General features: G+C 37.6%; 1 protein-coding gene across 4 annotated transcripts in view; it reads left to right on the top strand.

The window, feature by feature from the left end:
- Positions 1-25,047, top strand: part of NARS2 (asparaginyl-tRNA synthetase 2, mitochondrial) — a 139,515-nt gene that overhangs the window by 84,494 nt on the left and 29,974 nt on the right. For 3 of the 4 annotated variants that reach the window (XM_081239727.1, XM_081239726.1, XM_081239728.1), the window contains 3 exons: positions 19,775-19,907; positions 23,750-23,848; positions 23,948-23,985. In XM_081239727.1, coding sequence (XP_081095853.1) covers positions 19,775-19,907; positions 23,750-23,848; positions 23,948-23,985 — 270 coding nt within the window. The remainder of the gene's footprint in view (positions 1-19,774; positions 19,908-23,749; positions 23,849-23,947; positions 23,986-25,047) is intronic. The other variant, XM_081239729.1, reaches the window with a different exon arrangement.

Genomic DNA, 25,047 nt, shown 5'->3' with positions numbered 1-25,047 from the left:
TGGTACTGATGACAGCTGGGACCTGGAGAACCCAGGGTGATTATGAAGGACTAGCTAAAGAAAAAAGCCAAGGTGGTATAAGCAGAAAGAATAGCTGACACCTAGTAATCAAGTTGTTTTACAACAGTAACACAATTGGAGTTTACGCATAGCAGAGGATTGGGACAAATTTTGAGTCTGCCAGGATTCAGGACTCAGAAGGCAGGTTAGAACATCAAACTAAAACCAGTGACTGGAATGAAGGAAGGGGTTAGGACACAAAAATCAGATACCTGTCATAATTTGAAGACCAAAGCCGAAATAAACTATAAGAGCAGTTTAGGTCCTAATCTGTCCTCAGAGCTGTGGTCAGTTATATTGACAGTGAGGTGTCACTGTGTTCTGGATTCTTTTGTTCTTTGAAGGAGATCGTTGCTGTGCCCCTTCTGTGGTTCCGTGAGCCTAACTCTTCACCTTTTATACTACAGTTGGGACAAGATTATAATTTAAATAGTTAAGTAATGGAATAAGCCAATGTACAAATCTCTTTTCGTTATTGTTGCATCTCAATCAACTCTATGGAGTATACTTTACATACCAAAAAATGCACCCATTTTAAATGTACAATTCAATAAATTTTGAAAAATGTCTAAACCTTTGTAATCTCCACTGTGATAAAAAACAATGTTTTTATCACCCTAAAAACTCCCCTCATTGCCCTTTGCAGTCAGTCTCCCTCCCCATCTCTGTGCCCTAGGCAATGAGTGATCTGCTTCTTCTCATCGTAGATTTCCCCTTTCTAGAATTTCATATAAATAGTGTTTATATAATATTTAATTTATATATTTTATATAAATGGTATCATACGGTATTTACTCTTCTCTATATGATGTCTTTCACTTAACATAATACTTTTGAGGTTCATCCAGTAGTTTGTTCATTTATTTATTCATTTACTTATTTGTGGGGTTTTTTGGTTGTTTTTTTTTTGTGGTACGCGGGCCTCTCACTGTTGTGGCCTCTCCCCGTTGCAGAGCACAGGCTCTGGACGCGCGGGCTCAGCGGCCATGGCTCACGGGCCTAGCCGCTCCATGGCAGGTAGGATCTTCCCGGACCGGGGCACGACCCTGTGTCCCCTGCATCGGCAGGCGGACTCTCAACCACTGCGCCACCAGGGAAACCCAGTTATTTATTTTTATTTTTGGCTGTGTGGGTCTTCGTTTCCGTGCGAGGGCTTTTCCTAGTTGCAGCAAGCGGGAACCAATCTTCATCGCGGTGCGCGGGCCTCTCACTCTCGCGGCCTCTCTTGTTGCGGAGCACAGGCTCAGTAGTTGTGGCTCACGGGCCTGGTTGCTCCGCGGCACATGGGATCTTCCCAGACCAGGGCTCGAACCCGTGTCCCCTGCATTGGCAGGCAGGTTCTCAACCACTGTGCCACCAGGGAAGCCCAGTTTGTTCCTTTTTAATGCTATTATTCCATTGCATGTACATACAACTTGTTAATTCGTTCATCTTTTGGTAGAAACTTGGGTTGTTTCACCTATTACGAATGAAGCTCTGTGAAAATTAATGTACCTATGCCCATATTATGTTCATATATTTTTTCATTTCCATTGGATAAATACCTAGGAATTTCTGGGTTGTATGGTAAATGTATGATTAACTTTAGAAGGAACTCCCAAAACAGTTTTCTGAAGTACTTGTACTATCTGGCAATGGATAAGAGTTCTGTTTGCTCCATATCTTTGACAAAAATTGGTATTTTTTTAATCATCCTAGTAAGCATATATCTCATTATAGTTTTAATTTGCATTTCTGTGATGACTAATAGTGTTAAACTTTTTTTCTCATGTGCTTACTGGTCATTCATATATCTTCTTTTATGAATTATCTTTTGAATTCATTTGCCCATTTTTATTAGGTTGCTTGTCTTCTCATTATTGAGTTATAAGAGTTCTTTTCCTTTTTTTTAGTTGAAGTATAGTTATTTACAATGTTGTGTTAGTTTCAGGTGTACAGCAAAGTGATTCAGTTATACATATATATATATATATATATATACCTATATATATAAGTATATAGGTTTTATATATATATATATATATATATATATATATATATATATCAATTCTTTTTCAGATTCTTTTCCATTGTAGGTTATTACAAGATATTGAATTTAGTTCCCTGTGCTATACAGTAGGTCCTTGTTGTTTATTTATTTCATATATAGTAGTGTGTATCTGTTAATCCCAAACTCCTTCCTAATTTATCCCTCCCCCCCTCACCGTGCTTTCCCTTTTGGTAACCATAAATTTGTTTTCTATGTCTGTGAGTCTATTTTTTGTTTTGTAAATAAGTTCATTTCTCTCATTTTTTTAGATGCCACATATAAGTGATATCATATGATATTTGACTTTCTCTGTCTCATTTCACTTAATGTGATAATCTCTAGAAGTATCCGTGTTGCTGCCAGTGGCATTATTACATTCTTTTTTATGGCTGAGTATTATTCCATTATATATATCACATCTTCTTTATCCATTCATCTGTCGATGGACACTTAGGTTGCTTCTATGTCTTGGCTATTGTAAATAGTCGTGCTATGAGCATTGGGGTGCATGTATCTTTTCAAATTTGAGTTTTTGTCTTTTCTGGATATATGCCCAGAAGTGGGATTGCTGGATCATACAGTACCTGTATTTTTAGTTTTTTAAGGAACCTCCAGACTGTTCTTCATTGTGACTGAACCTATTTTTATTCCCACCAACAGTGCAGGGGGGTTCCCTTTTCTCCACACCCTCCTCATCATTTACTATTTGTAGACTTTTTGATGATGGCCATTCTGACTGGTGTGAGGTGATACCTCATTGTAGTTTTGATTTGCATTTCTCTAATAAATAGTGATATTGAGCATCTTTTCACATGCCTGTTGGCCAGTTGTATGTCTTCTTTGGAGAAATGTCTGTTTAGGTCTTCTGCCCATTTTTTGATTGAGTTGTTTGTTTTTTTAATATTGAGCTGTTTGAGCTGTTTGTGTATTTTGAAATTAATCCCGTGTTGGTCGCATTGTTTGCAAATATTTTCTCCCTTTTTGTAGGTTGTCTTTTTGTTTTGTTTGTGGTTTCCTTTGCTGTGCAAAAGGTTTTAAGTTTGCTTAGGTCCCATTTGTTTAGTTTTGGTTTTATTTCAGTTACTCTAGGAGTAACTGAAAAAAATATTGCTGCAATTTATGTAAAAGAGTGTTCTGCCTATGTTTTCCTCCAGGAGCTTTATTGTATCTGGTCTCACATTTAGGTCTTTAATCCATTTTGAGTTTATTTTGGTATATAGTATTAGGGAATGTTCTAATTTCATTCTTTAATATGTTGCTGTCCAGTTTTCCCAGCACAACTTATTGAAGAGACTGTCTTTTCTCCATTGTTATATTCTTGCCTCCTTTGTCATAGATTAATTGACCATAAGTCTGTGAGTTATTTCTGGGCTGTCTATCCGGCTCCACTGATCTATGTGTCTGTTTTTGTGCCAGTACCATATTGTTTTGATGCCTGTAGTGTTATAGTATATTCTGAAGCCAGGGAACATGATTCCTCTAGCTCTATTCTTTTTTCTCAAGACTGTTTGAGAAATAGTTTTGGCTATTCGGGATCTTTTGTGTTTCCATACAAATTCTAAAATTTTTTGTTCTAGTTCTGTGAAAAATGCCATTGGTAATTTGATAGGGATTGCATTGAATCTGTAGATTGCCTTGGGTAATATGACCGTTTTAACAATATTGTTTCTTCCAATCCAAGAACACAGAACTTTCCATCTGTTTATGAAGTTATAAGGATTCTTTATATGTTCTGGATACTAGCCCTTTACCAGATTTATGTATTGCAAATACCTTCCCCCAGTCTGCCTTTCCTTTCCATCTTTTTTACAGTGTTTTTTGAAGACCAGAGTCTTTTATTTTGTTGGTGTATATTTTATCAGTTTTTTTTCTTATGTGATTCATGATTTTTGTATCCTATTCAAAAGGTTGCACAGATTTTCTTCTGTGATTTTTTCCCTAGGAATTTTATAATTGTAGCTTGTATGTTTAGGTCTGTGATCTCCCTACTAGTCTGTAAGTTCCTTGAAGGTAAAGGTCATGCCTGATTTATGTTGGCATTTTCCATAATGGTTAGTAGCCTAATAACTATTTGTTGAAGAAATAAATAAATTTGACTTTATGGTGGAATATGATGATTGTAAGGTAAGGACACATAGCTAGGCCCTAAGCTGCTGTATCTATTTCTTCTTGGCTGATATGATCTGTGGGCTTGAATTACTTATGTGCTTTTGACTTATTTCATCAATCTCTTCTAGTTGGGGGAAAAAAAATCTCTAATCAAAAAATGCATTAATGAACTTGGAATAATATTATATTCAGTTTAGTTAGCTATTTTAAAGTACCCTTATTATATGAAAGAAAAATTTCATTTTATATTCCCATGTTGTTGGTATGAATTCTTCTTTGTATGAATTCAGAAATTTTTGTGTCTTTTAAGAAAAATCAATATTTTAAAAATTCACCTGTGGGGCTTCCCTGGTGGTGCAGTGGTTGAGAGTCCGCCTGCCGATGCAGGGGACATGGGTTCGTGCCCCGGTCCGGGAGGATCCCACATTCCGCGGAGCGGCTGGGCCCGTGAGCCATAGCCGCTGAGCCTGCGCATCCGGAGCCTGTGCTCCGCAACAGGAGAGGCCACGGCAGTGGGAGGCCCGCGTACCGCTAAAAAAAAAAAAAAAAATTCACCTGTAAACTATGTGCATGAATCATAGAAACCACTGAAAAACTTCTGTGTGGTTTACTTTACCAAAATAAATTTACTTCCTTTTCTACAAAATAAAAGGAAACTTCATCTTTGTTCCTCTAGAAGAAATTGCTAATAAAGAAACTCAGCCATGGTTTTTGCTTCTTTCTCACAGTAGAAATTGGTAACAAATAAGCTTAGTAACATACATTAGTTGGTATTCATATTATTTTTGTTACTCCTGATGTCAGTTCCAACTTGATCTCTCATGATTTACCCCTACACTGAAAAAATAAAACCTGTGTTTTGCCACTTGAAACAGGTTCATAGGACAGTAAACTGCTGTGCCACATAAATCTCTACAATTTGGAGAATGTGCAAAACCTGAGCCATCCATATTTCACATTTAAGAGGCTGATTTAGTATATGAATTATGTTAGAGATTGGGAGATAAAGATAAAAACCTAAAGTTTTTGTTTCTGGAACATCATTTAGTGACTTTCCTTAGTTTCTTCAACTGGGTAATTCTGTGCTTTCCTCCTGATTCTACTTCAGGATGGTAGAGTATTAGATTCAGTGAAAACATTTCAACTCTAGGCAGACAGTGCTTCAGGGACTACTGTACAAGGAAATATCTCAAAAATTTTCATGCATGCCCCCTTGTAGCCAAAATATGTGTTTGATTTGATAATGGATTTCATATATAGCTGTTGAGGATTGGGTGTGGCTTGGGAGTTTGAAAATAACTGCTCAGATCCAACTGCAGAGGCTCTCTACCTTTTGTGTCAATCATACCATGATCTATATCATTAAGAATATTTGTTTTGGGCTTCCCTGGTGGCGCAGTGGTTGAGAGTCCACCTGCCGATGCAGGGGACACGGGTTTGTGCCCCGGTCTGGGAAGATCCCACATGCCGCGGAGCGGCTGGGCCCGTGAGCCATGGCTGCTGAGCCTGCGCGTCCGGAGCCTGTGCTTCGCAACGGGAGAGGCCACAACAATGAGAGGCCCACATACCGCAAAAAAAAAAAAAAAAAAAAAAAAAGAATATTTGTTTTTAGTATCTATTACAGCACTAGCTGTTTCTTTGTAGCATTGAGAGACATATTTATAAGTGAAGCCAAATCAGAAGACGGAGGTAGTATCCATTTCATCATGTATCTGTTTTGGATATTCTTTCTCAGGGAGCTACGACCATTGGAGAATAGTTCATTCATCCTCATCTTGATGATGAATAAAATGACTTACAGTTTGCTCACTTTGAGTAAAGAACCTAGAAAAGCCTGATTCTGAGAGTTATGCACTCATATAGATGGAAAGTTAACAAAAGGTGCAAGTATGGTTTACTGAATAATTCTGCCATTGTGCATTAATGACTTTCAGAGAGTCATTTTATCAGAAGAGGGGAAAAGAGTTCTGGTATGGCAGAGCAATAGATGTGAGAAAAACAGAATATGTGTGACTGGGCACTGGAACAAATTCAGAAGCTGTACCCAATAACTCTCTCCTCCATTGATCCCTTTCCTTATGTTCCATTGTCTGAATGCACATTTTTTTCCCAGTTGATTGTCTTCTGCATTTATTGAGATTTCAACAGTTGACTTCAGTGCTGGACAGCAGAACTTACTACAGTCACGGGAATGCTCTGTATCCGCACTGACCAATATGGTAGCCACTAGCTGTATGTGACTCTTTAGCATTTGAAATGCAGCTAGTGTGACTGAGGAACTGAATTTTTATTAATTTTATTTAATTTTAATTAGTGTAACTATAAGTAGCCACATGTGGCTAGTAGCCACCATATTGAACAATGCAAACTTAGCCTCTGCCCAGTTTGTAAAACACTGAAGGCACCCATATCATGCGCTGTTTGGCAGTTTCTTTTGCCCTTAGCATAGTAATGATGCTGGGAAAATATAGGTATTCAGTATGTATTAATATTTTATGAATTAAATTGAATGGACAGTCAGAAGGGAAAGGTCAGAAGCTTGAAGAACTCAGTGGTGGCTTGGTAGGTGTTATGGGCTCTGATGCCAGTGCCTTCCCTTTAAATTTTAGTATAATTTTGTTATTTTATGGTTTCAGTGTGTCCCATTAGCTTGCCCATCCTGACTCTTTTTGGATGTCTAAATATTGCATAGACACAAAATTAAACATCTTAAATAGATGTATGGGTAAAACAAAGAATAATGATACAATCAACACCTGAGTCCCCCAAAGTGCTTCATTTCTTTAGTCTCCTGTATATTCTTCTCTAATCACATCCTCTTCCCTCCCCATGAAAACTAGCTACCAACCTCAATTTTGTGTTTATCATTCCTTTTCTTTATGGTTTTTTCACTTATGTTCATATTTATAAATAATACACAGTTTAGTTTAAAAGTTTTTATATTTTGTATAAATAGAATCATATGTATATATTCTGTGACTTAGTTTACTCACTTAACATTATACTCCTAAATTAGATCCATGTTGTATAATGTTTTCTCTACTGTAGGGTATTCCCTTTGTATGAATATGCCAAAAATTATCTATTTTACTACTGGTGGATGTTTTTCCCTCATGTTTTGCTAGTGCATACGGTGCAGCTGTGAAACAGATTTAATTAGTCTTTCACTTGGTACACATGTGAAAGACTTACTGCAGGGTCCAAAAGAACATTTCCCTATTCTGTTTGTGTCTGTCTTCATCCTCTTCTCCTCCTCCCTCCTTCCTCTGCCTCCACCCCCTCCCTCCCCCACTCTCCCACCTTCTAGAATTCAGGGAAGATGAATGCAAAGAAATAGAGACTATTCTGCATTATTTCTATAGGCTAAATGCTCCTTTGAAGGGAACTTGCCTCTGTTTCTAGTCTGCCACGGTCCCTCTGTGCTTTTATGTTTATAGACCAAGCTCTGATTTGGAATCTGTCAGGAATATTAGAAATGTTGTACTTCATTCTTAGTCCATAGCTTTTATGCAAATCGTACCCTTTTTGTGAAATAACACCTTTTGTATCATTTGTACCTTTTACTTTCAATCATAATTGGTAATTAGAAGGTCTAGGTCAGTGGTTGGAATGTCTTAAGAGCTTTTTTAAAAATACAGATGCATCAGATTTCAGCTCAAGTCCCCAGAAAAGCAGATTTAATTGGTTTTTCTGGGCATCAAGATGAGGGTTTTGTTTGTTTGTTTTGTTTTTTTAACTTTTTATTTTATATTGGAGTATAGCCAATTAACAATGTTGTGACAGTTTCAGGTGCACAGCAAAGGGACTCAGTCATACATGTACATGTATCTATTCTCCCCCAGACTCCCCTCCCATCCAGGCTGCCACATAACGTTGAGCAGAGGTCCCTGTACTATACAGTAGGTTCTTGTTGGTTATCCTTTTTAAATATAGCAGTGTGTACATGTCAATCCCAAACTCCCTAACTATTCCTTCCCTTCACCCTCCCCAACCCCCGTAACCATAAGTTCATTCTCTAAGTCTGTGAGTCTCTTTCTGTTTTGTAAATATGTTCATTTGTATCATTTCTTTTTAGATTCCGCATATAAGCGATATCATACGATATTTCTCTTTTTCTGTCTAACTTACTTCACTCAGTATGACAATCTCTAGGTCCATGGTCCATCATGTTGCTGCAAATGGCATTACTTCATTCTTTGTTATGGCTGAATTATATTCCATTATATATATGTACCACACCTTCTTTATCCATTCCTCTGTCAATGGACATTTAGGTTGCTTCCATGTCTTGGCTATTGTAAACAGTGCTGCAGTGAACATTAGGGTGCATGTATTGTTTTTGTGTGTGTGTGTGTGGTATGCGGGCCTCTCACCACTGTGGCCTCTCCCGTTGCGGAGCACAGGCTCCAGATGCGCAGGCTCAGCAGCCATGGTTCACGGGCCCAGCCACTCCTCGGCATGTGGGATCCTCCCGAACCGGGGCACGAACCCGTGTCCCCTGCATCGGCAGGCAGACTCTCAACCACTGTGCCACCAGGGAAGCCCTGGGTGCATGTATTCTTTCGGACAATGTTTTTCTCCAGGTATATGCCCAGGAGTGGGATTGCCGGGTCATATGGTAGCTCTATTTTTAGTTTTTTAAGGAATCTCCATACTGTTCTCCATAGTGGCTGTACCAATTTACATTCCATTCCCACCAACAGTGTAGGAGTGTTCCCTTCTCTCTGCACCCTCTCCAGCGTTTATTGTTTGTGAATTTTTTGATGATAGCCATTTTGACTGGTGTGAGGTGATATCTCATTGCAGTTTTGATTTGCATTTCTCTAATCATTAGTGATGTCGAACATCTTTTCGTGTGCCTCTTGGCCATCCATATGTCTTCCTTGGAAAAATGTCTATTCAGGTCTTCTGCCCATTTTTTGATTGGGTTATTTGTTTTGATGATATTAAGCCTCATGAGCCGTTTGTAAATTTTGGAGACTAATTCCTTGTTGGTCACATCATTTGCAAATATTTTCTCCCAATTTGTGGGTTGTCTTTTTGTTTTGTTTATGGTTTCCTTTGCTGTGCAAAAGCTTTTGAGTTTAATTAAGTCCCATTTGTTTATTTTTATTTTTATTTCCATTACTCTGGGAGACAGATCGGAAAAGATATTGCTGTGATTTATGTCAGAGAGTGTTCTGCCTATGTTTTCCTCTAGGAGTTTTATAGTGTTCTGTCTCACATTTAGGTCTTTAATCCATTGTGAGCTTATTTTTGTGTATGGTGTTAAAGAATGATCTAATTTCATTTTTTTACATGTAGCTGTCCAGTTTTTCCAGCACCATTGTCGAAGAGACTGTCTTTCCACTATTGTATAGTCTTGCCTCCTTTGTCTTAGATTAATTGACTGTAAGTGCGTGGGTTTATTTCTGGGCTTTCTGTCCTGTTCCATTGATCTATCATTCTATTTTTGTGCAGTACCATACTGTTTTGATGACTGTAGCTTTGTAGTATAGTCTGAAGTCAGGGAGCATGATTCCTCCAGATCCATTTTTCTTTCTCAAGATTGCTTTGGCTATTCGGGGTCTTTTGTGTCTCCATACAAATTTTAAGATTTTTTGTTCTTGTTCTGTGAAAAACTGGCTTTGGTAATTTGATAGGGATTGCATTGAATCAAGATTGTTTTCTGAAGTATTGATACCATAGATTATTCTATGCAGCCAAGATTGAGAACCACTCTAGGTCACTTGTTCTCCAAAGTGTTGTCCTTGGACCAGGAGTGTCAGCATCACCTGGCAACTTGTAGCAATATAAACTCTCAGGCCTACCCTAAGACCTGCTGAAGCAGAAATTCTGAGGGTGGGGTCCAGCAAGCTGTGTTTTATCAAGCCCTAGGTGATTGTAATCGTGCTAAAGTTTTAGAACCACTGCTGTAGATCATCTAAGGATTTCTAACAAAGCCTCCTTTAACTCAAGTTTACCCTTTTAGGATCCACAGTGTTAGGTGTTATCATTTTTTGTAACCTAAAATGGAGTGGAAAAGTATCCTGATTGACCATCAAAGCTTATAAATGACTGTCCCCTTTCCACTAAGGAGGGACTGTAGATAAAGCATAAGACAGAAAAAAGCAACTGTTGTAAGTGGTAGGAAGTGACACTTGCAGAGATAACAAGTCGAAGAAGGAAGGTGTATCAGGAACAGCCACCAAGAATGAAATGACCTTGTATAGAGAGGCAAAAACCAATCAGATAACAGTGACATTAAGGTACAGAATTTCTCTTTGGAGCATATGGTAGTGTTTTGTGGGTTTATGGGACCATTGATCATCTGCACTGTACTTTGTTAGTTTTGAAGAGTGCACACATGCAGCACAACAGAAAGTGGGCCATGGAGTCAAATGCATTGGTTAAAACCAGCTTTGCTATGTGCTCTGTACTAGTTATTTAACTTGTCTAAGCTTCAGTTTCTTCCACTGTAAATGAAATGAAATCACCTGCCTTATAGAGTAGATAGCGTCACTTGCTGTCTCCTTACAGAGTAGCAGGAACGAAATAAAACATGTGGAAAGTGACTAATGGACAATTAGTTTCAGTAAACTTTTTAAAGATTCTATTTTGATAAAATTCAGTACACATAACATGAAATTTACTTTTAGTGACATTGTATAACCAACACCACTCTGCAGTTCCAGAACATTTTTATCACCCTGAAAGGAATCCCCATACCCGTGATGCAGTCATTTGCCATTCCCTCCTCTCCCCAGCCCTTGGCAGCCACTTTTCTGCTTTCTGTCTCTATGGATTTGCCTAGTCTGGATATTTCATAGAAAAGAAATCATACTGTACGTGGCCTTTTGTTTTTTGGGTTTTTTTGTTTTTGGCTGCGTTGGGTCTTCGTTGCTGCACACGGGTTTTCTCTGGTTGTGTCCAGCGGGGGCTACTCTTTGTTGCAGTGTGTGGGCTTCTCATTGCGGTGGCTTCTCTTGTTGTGGAGCATGGGCTCTAGGTGCACGGGTTTCAGTGGTTGCAGCACACGGGCTCAGTAGTTGTGGCTCGTGGGCTCTAGAGCACAGGCTCAGTAGTTGTGGTGCACAGGCTTAGTTGCTGCGCGGCATGTGGGATCTTCCCAGACCAGGGCTCGAACCCATGTCCCCTGCATTGGCAGGCAGATTCTTAACCACTGTGCCGCCAGGGAAGTCCTGACCTTTTGTATTTGTCTTTTTTCATTTAGCATCATGTTTTCAAGGTTCTTTATATTGTAGGATATATTAGTACTTTGTTCCTCTTAATGGCTGAATAATATTCCATTGTATGGATATACCACATCTCTTTTATCCATTAATCCATTGGTGAACATTTGGATTGTTTCTACTTTTTGGCTACTGTGAAAAATGCTGCTTTGAACATCCACATACAGGGAGTTTTTTGAACACTTGTTTTCATTTCTTTTGGTGTTTGTACTCAGGAGTGGAAATGCTGGGTCATATGATAATTCTATTTTTAACTTTTTAAGGTATCACCAGACTTTTTCACAGCAATTGCACGATTTTACATTCCCACCAGCATGTGCAAGGAGTTTCTCCACATCCTCACCAACACATGTTATTGTCCATTTAAAAAATTGTAGCCATCAAAAAAATTTTTAAGTATATTGATTAGTGATCTTAACTTTTTTTTAAGGTAGTAGTTCTTAATCAGGAGTTCAGATAATAATTACTTGTAGAACTTTTAGATATACTCATGACCAGAACCCTCCCTAGATTTTCTGAATGGAAGTCTCCAAAGGTAAAGCCCAGAATTAATACTCCTCCTTAAGAATCATTGCCTAATGTAGTGGTTCTCAAAGTTTGATATGGGACCCTCTGAGACCCTTTTAGAGAAGTCCTTTGAGATGCAAACTATTTTCATAATAATACTAAGCCACTATTTGTCTTTTTCATTTTTATTCTCTCGAGTATACAGTGAAGTTTTCCAAAGTCTTCATAACATGTGATAGCAGAACAGATTGAATGCCTAAGCAGATATGAGAACTCAGCTGTCTTCTATTAAGCCAGATATGAAGGAGATTTACAAAAATGTAAAACAGTGCCACTCCTCTTATGAATTTTTATTAAAAAGATGTTTTTATGACATAGGATGGGTTTATCATTGTTTTTAAATGAGTTAATAAATTTTTTAAAATTTTATCAGTTTTAATGATAAATATTGGTAGACATAACCTACATAAACAAAATCTCTTGCACTGACTGAAAGTAGAAAGAGATCTTGAGACCAGCCAAATCAGAACTGTAGACCTTTGGAAAGAAAGGAGACGCACACACAAAAAAACCAAACAAAACTCTTACCCATTTGTTGAACACTTACCATATAGTTAATATTACATTAAACTTTTTACATATTGTTTCATCTTTATAATAACCTCATGACAAATATATACTTAACTTCATTTTCACATGGGAAAATTTAGTCTCAAAGAAGTTAACTTGGCTAGTTCATAAGTGGAGGGGCCAGAATTTCAATTTAGGTCTTTAGAGTACAGGCTTAACTTAATCACTGTGATGACCTTTAAAAAGTATGGATCATCAGTACAGGACTTGAGCCCAGGAAATTGTTGATAGTTCAATGCCATAATGACTCATCTACTGCTACAGTATCAGGCCTCAGAAAACCTTTGAAATCTTTGTAGACTTAAAATAACATGTAAATACCATGTGGTGCATGTACCTAAATTAAAGTTCTCACATGGTCTCTTTCATGGTCCTCAGTACAAGGACTGCTAAATATGAGAAATACAAGAGGGATAATCTAGGCATGAATAGATGCAGTTGACAAAATGTATACCTTTTTTAAAAGGTGATTTTAGTATCTTGTTAAAAATGTGAGGACAAATACACAGTTAGAACAATTAGCAAACTTTGACCCTTGAGAAAAATGTTATTTTCTGGGACTTCCCTGGTGGCACAGTGGTTAAGAATCTGCCTGCCAGTGCAGGGGACACGGGTTTGATTCCTCGTCCGGGAAGATCCCACATGCCACGGAGCAACTAAGCCTGTGTGCCACAACTACTGAGCCTGTGCTCTACAGCCCTCAAGCCATGACTACTGAGCCCAAGTGTCACAACTACTGAAGCCCACAGGCCTAGAGCCCGTGCTCCGCAACGAGAGAAGCCCATGCACCACAGCAAAGAATAGCTCCCACTCGCCACAACTAGAGAAAGCCCACACGCAGCAATGAAGACCCAACATAGCCTAAATAAATAAATTTATTATTTTTTTTTAAATGTTATTTTCTAAATTCAGTCAGTCCTCTGAAGAGTCCATCATTACAGGAATGATGAAATAGCAATACTTGTCTTAACATGTTGGTATCCACTCTGGCAGAAGCCAAAGAGGCAGGTGCTTCTCTGTTTACATAGAGTAAGGGAAATTTTTTTCATGTGGTAATACTTTAGTTTCTCAAAAAGTAAAATCTTTGCTTACTAGAGATGTTCATCTGATCTAGTCCTTTTCAAAGATGTACTTGTTGCCTACAGAGCAAAAACTAATATATGGGCAGTCTTTTCAAAAAACTGATTCTTTTATCTCCTAGTGCCTTCTGTGAAAAATTACTTCAGGGAATAGCAGAATTTTTTGCTTAGTAATTGATATTCTGTTTACCACCTTCCTCTTACTCCTCTATCCTCACCCCCATCCCAGTGCTGTTTCAAAGGTTCAGAGTTTGGGGATCAGCATATTTTATAGAAAATGAGTTAGTTATTTGACAAATTTTAATTGTCTAGTGTGTATCATGCACTGGGTTAAGAACTGAGGGTACTATAAAGAACCAAAAAATAGATAAGGTCACTCATGAAATTTACAGTCTAGTGAAAGAGATGGACATTAAACAAATAATTACATCTGTATATGTCATTTATTTTAATTTTAAGAGGCTCTGTGAACAGTAGTAGTACATGGTGTTATTAAAGACCCTAATGGGAGGATTGACCTGGAAGGTTGGAAGAAGACTGAAGCCAGTGTGGGGTTCAAGGGAGGCATGAGTTCTGTCTGTGACAAGTGAAAGGACTAAATAGGCGGATGTATGCTTCTGGAGCTTAGAGAAGAAGTCTGGGCAGGAGATACAAATTTGTGAATTGTGTGCCAATAGGTAATTAATTGAAAATTAATTGACTGAGGTGAGATCATTTAAGGAGAATGTATACAGTGAGAAAAGAGATTCTAGGACTACGGTTCAAAGAGTGCTAGTGTTTAATGAATAGCTAGTGTATGTAGAAGGAGACAGAGGTGGAGATCAGATAAACAGGAAAACTAGGAGAATACAGTGTTAAATATTCCAAGAGGAGAGAGTATTTCAAGGAGTATTAAATAAAATTCAGACTCTCTTTACCATGGCTTACAAGGAAGACCCTACGTGTTCTGATCCCTTCTAAACTCTTTGACCTCATCTCTTACCATTCGTCTTGCTGCTGGCCTACTTCTGTTCTTCAAACTTGTCAGGCTCTTTCCTACCTTAGGAGCTGTGTGCTTCGTATTCCCTTTGCTAAGTGTCCCTCCCCCAGTGCATATGCTCCTCAGAGAAGAGTAGCCAACCCTCCAGTCCCTTTAGCAGGATTGTTGTCAGACTCTGTCGAACTTTGAATCTCATTATACAATTAAGATTAAATTTGCTTGGACCTCAAATTCAGTTCTAAGTCTAACATTAGGACATGTTAAAGAAAATTAATTTTGCAGAAATGTTTAGCAGTTGTGGTAAAGAAGAAATGTTTAGAGTTTACAGTGCATCCTCGCTAAGACATCTTGTTAAGAGTTGATGAATGGTGAGAGCTACATCTCTTTATAATCCCTTTCACCAAGTGTACTATTGCAAGATAGAGGAAAGGGGGAAAGCTGAAAAGGAGGTGTCTGGTGTCCACTCTGTTAGGCATGTAGAAACAATGAGTGACAAATATGTCACAGTATTGATAATCCAGTGGATACAAAGCAGTAGTAAAATAGATGATTGTTTTCTGGTTGATGGGAATACCATTTGACAAAGACTGTTTTAAAAGTGAGTTTAAAGTTGTCTGTGAGTTCACTTCAGTTCAATGAATGTTTTCCTGAACGACAGTAGGGAAGTGATAGGAGGTTGGGAGTGGGCGGCCTTAGGGAAAGTTGCTGATCCCCCTATGCTGAACGGTAAGTTCTTCCCCAGATAAAAAGGCAGTAATTCCTCTTTTCTTTCAAAATATAAAGATTAGCTCTTAAATTTCAGGGCCAGAAGGAATAAATGGCAAAGCAATCAGTGACTATTTTATAATAATCCACTTGCCAATTTAGGGCTTCATAAAACTCCACACAAGGGAGAAAGTGACCTTTGTAGAACCTTTTTTTGGTAACTTTACTTTTTATTTTTAAAAAGCCATTTTTGTAGCTATCTTAGCTGATGTGTGTTGAATGTACTTTTGTTATCTTAAACATCAACTCCAAGCTCATGGACTTTCCATATATAGCTTTCCTTTCTCCATAATTGGCACAAGAATGATTCTTAGTACTGAGTGTTTTCTTTTTCTGCTGGTCTCTTCTCACAGCAGTACTGGCCTTTCACCTGGTTTTGTATCTTATTTTAGTAAAGGCCTTGTTCTCGGATCTTATTTTAACTATTGCTTGGGCCAAGCCTTGCTGCAAATTGCTTTCATGTGTGTGGAAGACTGAGTAAAAAGAAGAAATCAGCATAAATTAAAATAATAGTGATTTCACATGGACCTAGAAACAAACTTATTGTAAAAGATACTAGAGAATAATGCCAAACTGCCTGCACCTCCCACTCATGTAAGAATTTGAAGACCAGAAAGGCTAAATGTCTTGCTAAAGTTTACAAAATATTGATTAAAATTTATCTTCTCATTATTTGCATGAAAGCAACATATCCTAGGGAGCTATAATTTTAATACATAAAACAAATAAGCTATTCACAAGGAAGAGAAATACACCAAACTACTCGCCCTTGTTATCTTTGAGAAGGTGGGGAGCGCATATTACATATTTTTCTCTCTTATTTACTGGGTTTGTCCATGTTCAGTTATGAGCATCATTATTTTAATATCATAATGAAGGCTGTGATCATTAGAGTCAGAGCTAGATTTGAATCTGGCCTCTACCAATTGTTAGGCTATGACTCTATGACTTTTGGAAAAGTTTCTTAACCTCTCTGAACTTCAGTTTCTTAGACTGAAAAATAGAAGTAACAATATATCCTTTATTGAGTTATATTAAAGGAGTTAACTGTAAGGTTCTCACATCTAATGCCTGGCCCACAAGGAGCACTTGCTAATGGTAGCCACTATTACTACTACTACTTTCATTACTTATAGAACACTGGACGCTGACGTGGGGTGATCTTTATTGAATGATTTAAACATTTATCTGCTTAACAACTTGATGCTAAATTAGGCAATTTGTCAACATACCTTCCAGCTTATTTTATCTTTTTGTTAATTCAGAGAAAGCACCATGGCCATTGATTTTTATTTACTCTATTAGAATAATACTTAACTTTTGGGTACCACAATTAGAATCTAAGCCTTACTAAAATAAAAATCCTTGATCCTCTTCTATATTTTATACAAGAGAGTTTACCATGTATTGCTAGAGAAAATCATTAACCATTGTTAAATAAAAAATCCCTATTGTTAAACATCTTGGAGCTCCCTCCCTATCCATGTGAGAAGTAGGTGCCCTTGTGACTTGAATCTGTAGTTCCTTTTAGATACTGCTGTTTTCTCTGTATCTAGTACCTTAATACATATATAATGTGTCTCGTTTGAACAGCAATCCCATTGGCCTCCTTGTGTTTCAGGATGATAACTGCCCATTTCTTAGAAGTCTTCCTCAGAGCCTCCAAAGTAAATTCCACCTATGCCATGGAGTTTCTGTTTATGCCCTGGAAAATTTCAGTAGAATATTTTTTGTTATTAGTGAACATCTGTATGTACAATTTCCTGTGATGCCGTGCCAGAAAAGAATGTCGTTTTATTTATTTAAATATACTGTTGCCAACCTACCTAGAGATTGCATAGTCATAGATTAGAAGCTCGAGGTCCTGTAATTTTTGAATTTATTGTTTGGGGCAGACCTAAATTGTTTGACCCATTTTTAGCTATTGAATAACAGCCACAGTAAAATATATCTGAGTATTTTTCTGTACATTATTTGTAATGTTACTGTTTATAAGGATGTTGTGCTTTTCCAGTTTATAGCTGAAGAAGCCTGCCATCCTCATTATTATTCATTCAACTTGAGCACCTGTTTTATCTTAGGCACTGAAGTTGCAAAGATGAATAAAACATTATTCCTACTGCAGAAAATTTCATACTTTATTGAGGGAGAAAGATACAAAATGCACAATTATATTTCTAAGTGATACAGTCTGTATAATAAATGTATAAACAAAGTGTTACAGTCATAGAAAGGAGGGAACAATAAATTTGCGGGTATATGGTAATGTTACAAAGCGAAAGTGACATTTAAGTCAAGTCTTGAAGGATGGATGGGAATTTGCCATTTGGAGAGAGAGGAACAAAGGACCGGCACTACAGAGAGGGAACAGCCAATGAAAAAGCCTAAAGGCCTGCGGGGCATGTAAGGAGAGTATCCTTAGTATGCTGGAGAAAAGGCTTTGTGAAGGAAAGTCCAGTCAAAGTTAGGAGTTTGAATTTTAACCTTTGAGTAGGGGAGAACCATTGAAGATTTTTAAATTACGGCTGATATAATCAGATTTGAGTTTGAAAACTTACAGTAGTCTGGGACTGGAGGAAGAAAGGCAGGTGGCAGACACAAGAGTTGACACTAAGACAATATTTGTGGAAATAAAGATGAGTCTGTAGATCTGCAAGAGTTTTCCTAGGTATAAACAATATAATTCTGTGATCAATATGATAGGGAAGTGTGTGGGTGGTGAGGGAGGGATGGGGATCTGGCTTGGGTGGTGAGGTGGGTTAACTGAGATTAACAGAGCTGGGGAAAATGTACTGTTCATTATTTTGTTTTTGCTTGTTTTGGGGAGCAAGGCAAGAGTTTTCATTTTGGACAAGGTAAGGTCAGTGTTTTTAGGAACATTCTAGTAGGCAAGTCTGGATCTGAATCTTGGGAGAGAGGTTATCATAGTAATATTTTGAATTCTTACGGTTTGTTTTTCCATTAAAAACTAAGATTCTCGGAGGTTAACTGATCATGGTCTCAGAAAGGTGGCTGTAGAACCAAAACATAAATTCCTAAGCTTCTTACCAACTAGGCCTTAACTGAAATGGCCTTTGAAAGAAAATATAAATCTCATGATTTCCACTGTAATTGTTTTACTGTTTAATTTCCCAGAGTATCTTTACTTAAAAAAACAACAACAAAAAAAAACTGGTATGTATACCTACAATCCGTTTTCTGTACTGTTTTCTGATCTTGATATTATTTGACTGATGATAAATGAAGAGTGTTGAGGATAACAGCTAAGGAGCCCCAAACCTCTTATTTTGTTCTAGCAAAACCTTAAAATTCAAAGATTACTTGGCCCTCGGGACTTCCCTGGTGGCGCAGTGGTTAAGAATCCGCCTGCTGATGCAGGGGACACGGGTTTGATCCCTGGTCCGGGAAGATCCCACAAGCTGCAGAGCAGCTAAGCCCGTGCGCCACAACTACTGAGCCCAAATGGCACAACTACTGAAGCCTGCGGGCCTAGAGCCCATGCTCAGCAACGAGAGAAGCCACTGCAATGAGAAGCCCACACACCGCAATGAAGAGTAGCCCCAGCTCACTGCAACTAGAGAAAACCCATGCACAACAACCAAGACCCAACCAGCCAAAAATAAATAAATTAAATTAATAAATTTAAAGAAAGGGCGGGGGGACTTCCCTGGTGGCACAGTGGTTGAGAGTCCGCCTGCCAATGCAGGGGACGTGGGTTCGTGCCCCAGTCTGGGAGGATCCCACATGCCGCGGAGTGGCTGGGCCCGTGAGCCACAGCTGTTGAGCCTGCGCGTCCGGAGCCTGTGCTCCGCAACGGGAGAGGCCACAACAGTGAGAGGCCCGCGTACCACAAAAAAAAAAAAAAACTCCTAGGTGGGCGTAAAGGACTTGAGTAGGCCTAACAAGGCAAATCACCATACATATCTGATATTTTTTTTTCATATATTTAGAAAATGATTGGCTTGCCTTATCCACATGAAATTCTGGTTTTAACTGTTACTATCTAGATTCTCTGCGTGGCTTCTTGGGCTGTGGTATTTTTCCTTTACTTTGTTCTCAATTGCTGTGAAATGTACTTGCCTGCTGTTTAAGGCAGCTGCAGTAGAGTGCATCCAGAAGTGGTTATAATTCTATATTTAGTAAGCCATAGGGTTTGTAAAGCATTTGCAAATTCCTTTGGAATAAAATGGTTTCTATAAATGTAACATTTTTAATGAAACTATTATAATCACCCATTAAAGAAATGTAGCAGCTAATATGTGTGGATTTGTGGACAAGACAGAGGCGCAGAACTTTTTTTTTTCTTAAGAGCTTACTGAATATTTTAAATACTTAAAATTAATCATGTGAATCCTATTTTTACACTGTTAATCTTGAATTGCAGAGCTTTTACTCAAGTGTTTACCTTTGGTCCAACATTCCGAGCAGAGAATTCTCAGAGCCGGAGACACCTGGCAGAGTTTTATATGGTAGAAGCAGAGATTTCTTTTCTTGAGAGCCTTCAAGATCTCATGCAGGTAGGTACTCAAGTTTTAAAATAGTTTCTAAATATCAGGCATCTGTGACATTAAAATGCTTCTGTATACATTTTTACCTCCGACATCTGTGCCTTACGGGTGTTCTTAGAATGAAGAAGATGGAGAACTAATTAATTTAATAAACATCTACTGAATGCTGTTAGTGTAATAGTTTTTAAAGTACAGGAGTCAAACAGATTTTAAGTTCATGTCCAGGCTCTGCCATTAACTTTGTTATGACGTTACCTAACCTTAGTGATCTTTAGCTTCCTCAGCTATAAAATGAGAATAATAGTAGCTATTTCATTAGGTTATTGTGAGAAGTAAATGAAAGATTATGTATGTATAATGTAAAGCATCTAGTATGGGGTCTGGCACAAAGCAGGCTTAGTAAATAGTAGCTCTTGATATTTGCTAAGCAAATAAACAACACGTCTTTATAGTTAGAGAAACATGTCTATAGCTGTGGTATTAGAAAGCATCCACAGGAGTTGTCAGAGCTCTGGGACAGGGATGAAGCTGGAGATATAGTCAAGAGTCAGCTCATGAAAGAAAGACTGTATTTACATGCCATGCTGAGGAGTTTGAACTTAATCCAAAAGATAAAGGAGAAAGTTCTCAGCTGGGAAAGGCCATGGTGAGAGTTATATTTTAGAAGTATCTCTCTAGCAGCATTATGAAAATTGATTTAGGGGGAGATAAAAATAGGGGTGGGAGCCTTTTCAGGAGGCTGTGGCCATAAATCCATATAGAGCACACAAGTCTGGAGACGGATGGACCAGGATTTGATTCTTAGCTCCATCACTTACTGGCTATGTGACCTAAGACATGGGACTTAATTTCTCTGAGCCTCAGTTTTCTTATCTATAAAATGGGAATAATAATTCCTATTTCATAGGTTAATTCATAGGATTAGACAGATAACATATATAAGGTACTTAGCATAGTTCATGACACTTAGTAAGTACCCAGAATGTGTTAACTGTTGTTATGAATTCTCTATCCACTACCATTTTGGTTAATATCTTAGTTTGGAATTCTAATTACAGGATGTTTATTTTAGCAATTTTCATCAACTCTTACTTCTTTCATTCTACTCTTATTTGCCCAGTAAATGACCCAATTCCACTTAAAACAGAAATACCATGTATACTCCCAAATAGAATGGAGTCACAATTTTATTATCCTGTCTTAGGTTGGATTTCCTAGTAAATAAACCCTAAAGCAGAGATTTGTGTGCAGGTATTACTGGGGAATGATCTCAAGAGAAATATCTGTGAGGAAAGGAAGAAAGTAGCATTGGGCAGAGAAACAAGTTAAACTGTGATGCATTTACAAACAGATACCTTAGCCAATTCCGTGAGAAACTTGGGAGCTAGAATGGTCTTTCATAGTTGTCCCATAGGAGGGCAAGTGCCTCCTCCTGTGAGCCAGTCATTGGATGAGGGCTAGCTTGGGAAGGGGTGTAACCTTGGGTAAGGCAGTCCTTCTGGCCTGGGCAGTTCCTGAAGAGGGGCCCAACTATGTACCATCAGCAGTTACTGTTCCTAGCGGATAAAGATCTTGGTCCTGAAGGGATGTTGTGGCCACACACCACAGTGTCCACTTGCATATACCCCTTTAACATCTCCCACTGATTTCTCTAGACCAGTGTCCCCCAGGGGTTATTTTCGGTGTCCCTACTAGGGAGTGGGTGGGGGAGTAGGGAAGATGGGTTGCTACTGGCATCTAGTGGGTAAAGGCTAGGGATGTTGTTCAGTATCCTGCAATGCACAGCCCCCTCCCCACCAGTGAAGAATTATCTGGCCAAAAATGTCAATAGGAACACTGTTGAGTTAATCCCTTTCTAGATTTAGGGATTCAGAATCTGAGCCTCACCGAGTCAGTAAAATTCTTTAATCACCTTTCAGTTTGAGCTCACCACCGAATTCTTTACTATTCTTTCACTCAGGCAATGAGAGTATTGTAAAGAATGGAACCACACGTTTTACCTCCTATTTCTGCCTTGTCCCTGTCTCCGCTGCCCAATGTAATACCAGAGGGAAAGATTATAAAGATAATACATAGATTGTTAGAATTTATTAAATATTATAATCTTCGCTCTATAATTATGTATTCTATAACTAAGTAATTCTTTTATTTGGTACTCCACTGAGTGGTACTCAAGGCATACACTATTGAATAGTTTAATTAATTGGAATATAAACTTTTTCCTAAAGACAGAAGAAAAAGTTATATTCTTCCCCAAAATAAACTCCTGCTTCTCTCAGTTTTCTCCCTTTGATAAATTGAATTCTGTGGAAATTATTATCTTGATGAAGAGCAGTCTCTTAAATATTAAATCAGAATATTATAACAGGATATTTTCCTCTTACGAGGTATAAGCAATTAAATATTATTAGTGCCATTGAGAAATATATATTTAAAAACATGAGGGTTATGTTAACCCTTCAGTTAAGTTTCTGTTTTATTATAAATATATTTATGTAGTGTAGTCTCAAAGTCAAGGTTAGAAAAGCCAGTGATATCCTTCTTCAAATGGAAATGTTCTGCCCATGAAAGACACTGCTTTAACAGCCCCAGTTGTTGAAGTCTTCATCTTACCGATTGTGTATTGTGTCCCTCAACAATGCAAGCATACTATCCAATCTACCTGTTCTTTTTTCCTCTCAATATACATTGACTTTTTGCAGTGATTGAGGGATATAACGCTTCATAAATCCTTCAGTTACTTAGTGATTTCTTTATCTCACTGCTAGATTGAAGGTGGTTATAGCCTCAAGGCAAAACATCTTTAGCCTCCTTTTGCTCTTCTTTCATCAAGTTATTCCTTACTTCTCTACAAAATATATGTATAATATAAAAATGCAAAGTATATATAAAAAGAAATAAAAAATATATATGTACATAAATCTATCTGGTTGTCACTTGATAATTAAGTTCTTTCCTATATCTGACCATGTTAAATTACTCAGATGCTTATGCCCCACTATGTTTCCAGTGTTGATAGGGTATCCAGTGATTCAGAGAGGAAAGGAAGATACCTGCCTGTGGGGCAGCCTGGTCTTAATTCATATATGTGTCTTTATGAGGACACATCTGGAAATCACAATATGATTTCATTGACATCAAAACAAAAATTTTAGTTTGGATTAAAAATATTTTAGAAATATTTTCCATTCCAGTCACTTTTTTCTTCTGAGAACAAGTTTTTCCCATGAGACTTTTATGGACACCCCTGGTAGAATGAATTCTTATACACTGATTTGTGTCATTACTTTATACGTTAGCAAAGCAAAAATGTATGTATTTAGATGTAGCTAGATCTCATTGCTTCTCTAATCTTAAAGTTTACTTTCATTTACCAATGACTGAATGAAGCACTTTTCAAAACGTTCCACTCTTCACAACTGATGTTTGTTGTGTGCTTCTCTGAGCTGGGCACTAAGGTAAGTCTTATACATGGATTATCTCATATAATTCTCAAAACCATCCTGTAAGCTGGGTACTGTTAACTGTCCTGACTCTACAAGTGAATATACTGAAATTTAGAGAGGCATCAGTTTGTTTTAGCTGTTCATTTGACAGCCCACTTCAATACCAGTATTGAAACTGTTAACAGAAGGTTCAGACATTGTTCTTTTTTTTTTAACCTTCTCTGAGAAGTTGTGATGCCCCCTCTAATCAATCTGGAAACTGAATTAACTTGCTGTCGTATATTCAGGAAGTAAGAGGCCTAATGGATTTATAGCCATTGAAACCTGGAGAGCAGTCCTTACAGGGCCCTAAACAGGTTTTTCATGAAGCTTACATGTCAGGCAATTCTGTATCATTTCTCTTAGGTTATGGAGGGCCTCTTCAAGACTACAACAATGACAGTTCTCTCAAATTGTCCTGAAGATGTTGAACTCTGTCACAAATTCATAGCTCCTGGACAAAAGGTAATTAGCTTTGTGGACGAAGCCCTTTAAATATGTTAATTACATGTAAGGAATATAATTACATTTAATAAATTTTCTTTTTTCTCTTTTCTTACCAAGGACAGATTAGAACATATGCTAAAAAACAACTTTCTAATGTAAGTAGATATTATACTTTCTCTGAACTTTATTCATAATTTATCATCGTATTTATCACACTGTATTAAATTTTTTTGTTTGTATATCTGCTTATCACACTCCCTAGACTCAAAGAAAACCCGTATTTTAATTATTTTTATAGCTCTTATGTCTGGTTCATAGTTGATAATCAGTGTTTCATGAATAAATAAATGAATAAATCATAGCAAGATAATGTTCATAGTAATTATTAACTATATTCCTACAATTCAGACTAATTCTTTAGTAATCAAAATCTGGCTTAATTAAAAAACATGCTTTTAAGATAGATTCATGTAATGTCTCCCCCTCTGTTTTTCTCTTATTTCAGTCTTCCTTCTTTTTCTTTACCTTCACTTGCTAAAATCTGAAAATATATTCTGAATTGTCTTTTTAGCCACTATTTTAAAACCTAAAGATCTGTGTTTTAAATATAGCACATACATTATTGCTTCATTTCCATTATAATCCTGTTCAAGTAGAACTTGATATTGGACTGGTTGTTTATTCAACCAACCATATTAATCAGATAGGCTATTCTTTTCACAGTTTATTATGAAACATACTTGATATGGAAAAAACAACAAGCAACTTCTTATATGCAGTACAAATAATTCATATAAGACTCAGTATTCAGGGCATTTACAATGTGTAGAGGAAGTAAGTTTGATAATCTGAAGAAAAGAAAATTGTCTCTGAACATAAGTTAGTATCATTTTTCCCTTGCTATGTTAAGTTTAGGAAGTTTTTCTTCTAAGAGAATAAAGAATTCAACCTGTCCTTGAGAAGGGGAATAAGAAAAACGTGGCAGACTTAGCTGAGAATATCAGGTATCAGCCTAGACCTTCAGGCTACCAGTTAAAAATGATGAGTCATTGAGCCTGACCCAGTAACAAGGCAGCAGCTGTGGGATCAGAAAAGGAGGAAATAGGAGCCCTGTGATAGAGCATCGAAGGGCAATGAAGTACAAGTGAAGGCTTTTGAGACTTTTCCTTTCACTTAAATGTATATTGAATGTTTACTATGTGCCAGGCATTGTCCTA

The sequence above is a fragment of the Mesoplodon bidens genome, assembly GCF_964165515.1.
Source record: "Mesoplodon bidens genome assembly, chromosome: 7".
Taxonomy (NCBI): Eukaryota; Metazoa; Chordata; class Mammalia; order Artiodactyla; family Ziphiidae; genus Mesoplodon; species Mesoplodon bidens.
Note: the sequence above shows the minus strand (reverse complement) of the source record. Positions and strands in the feature narration are given on the sequence as shown.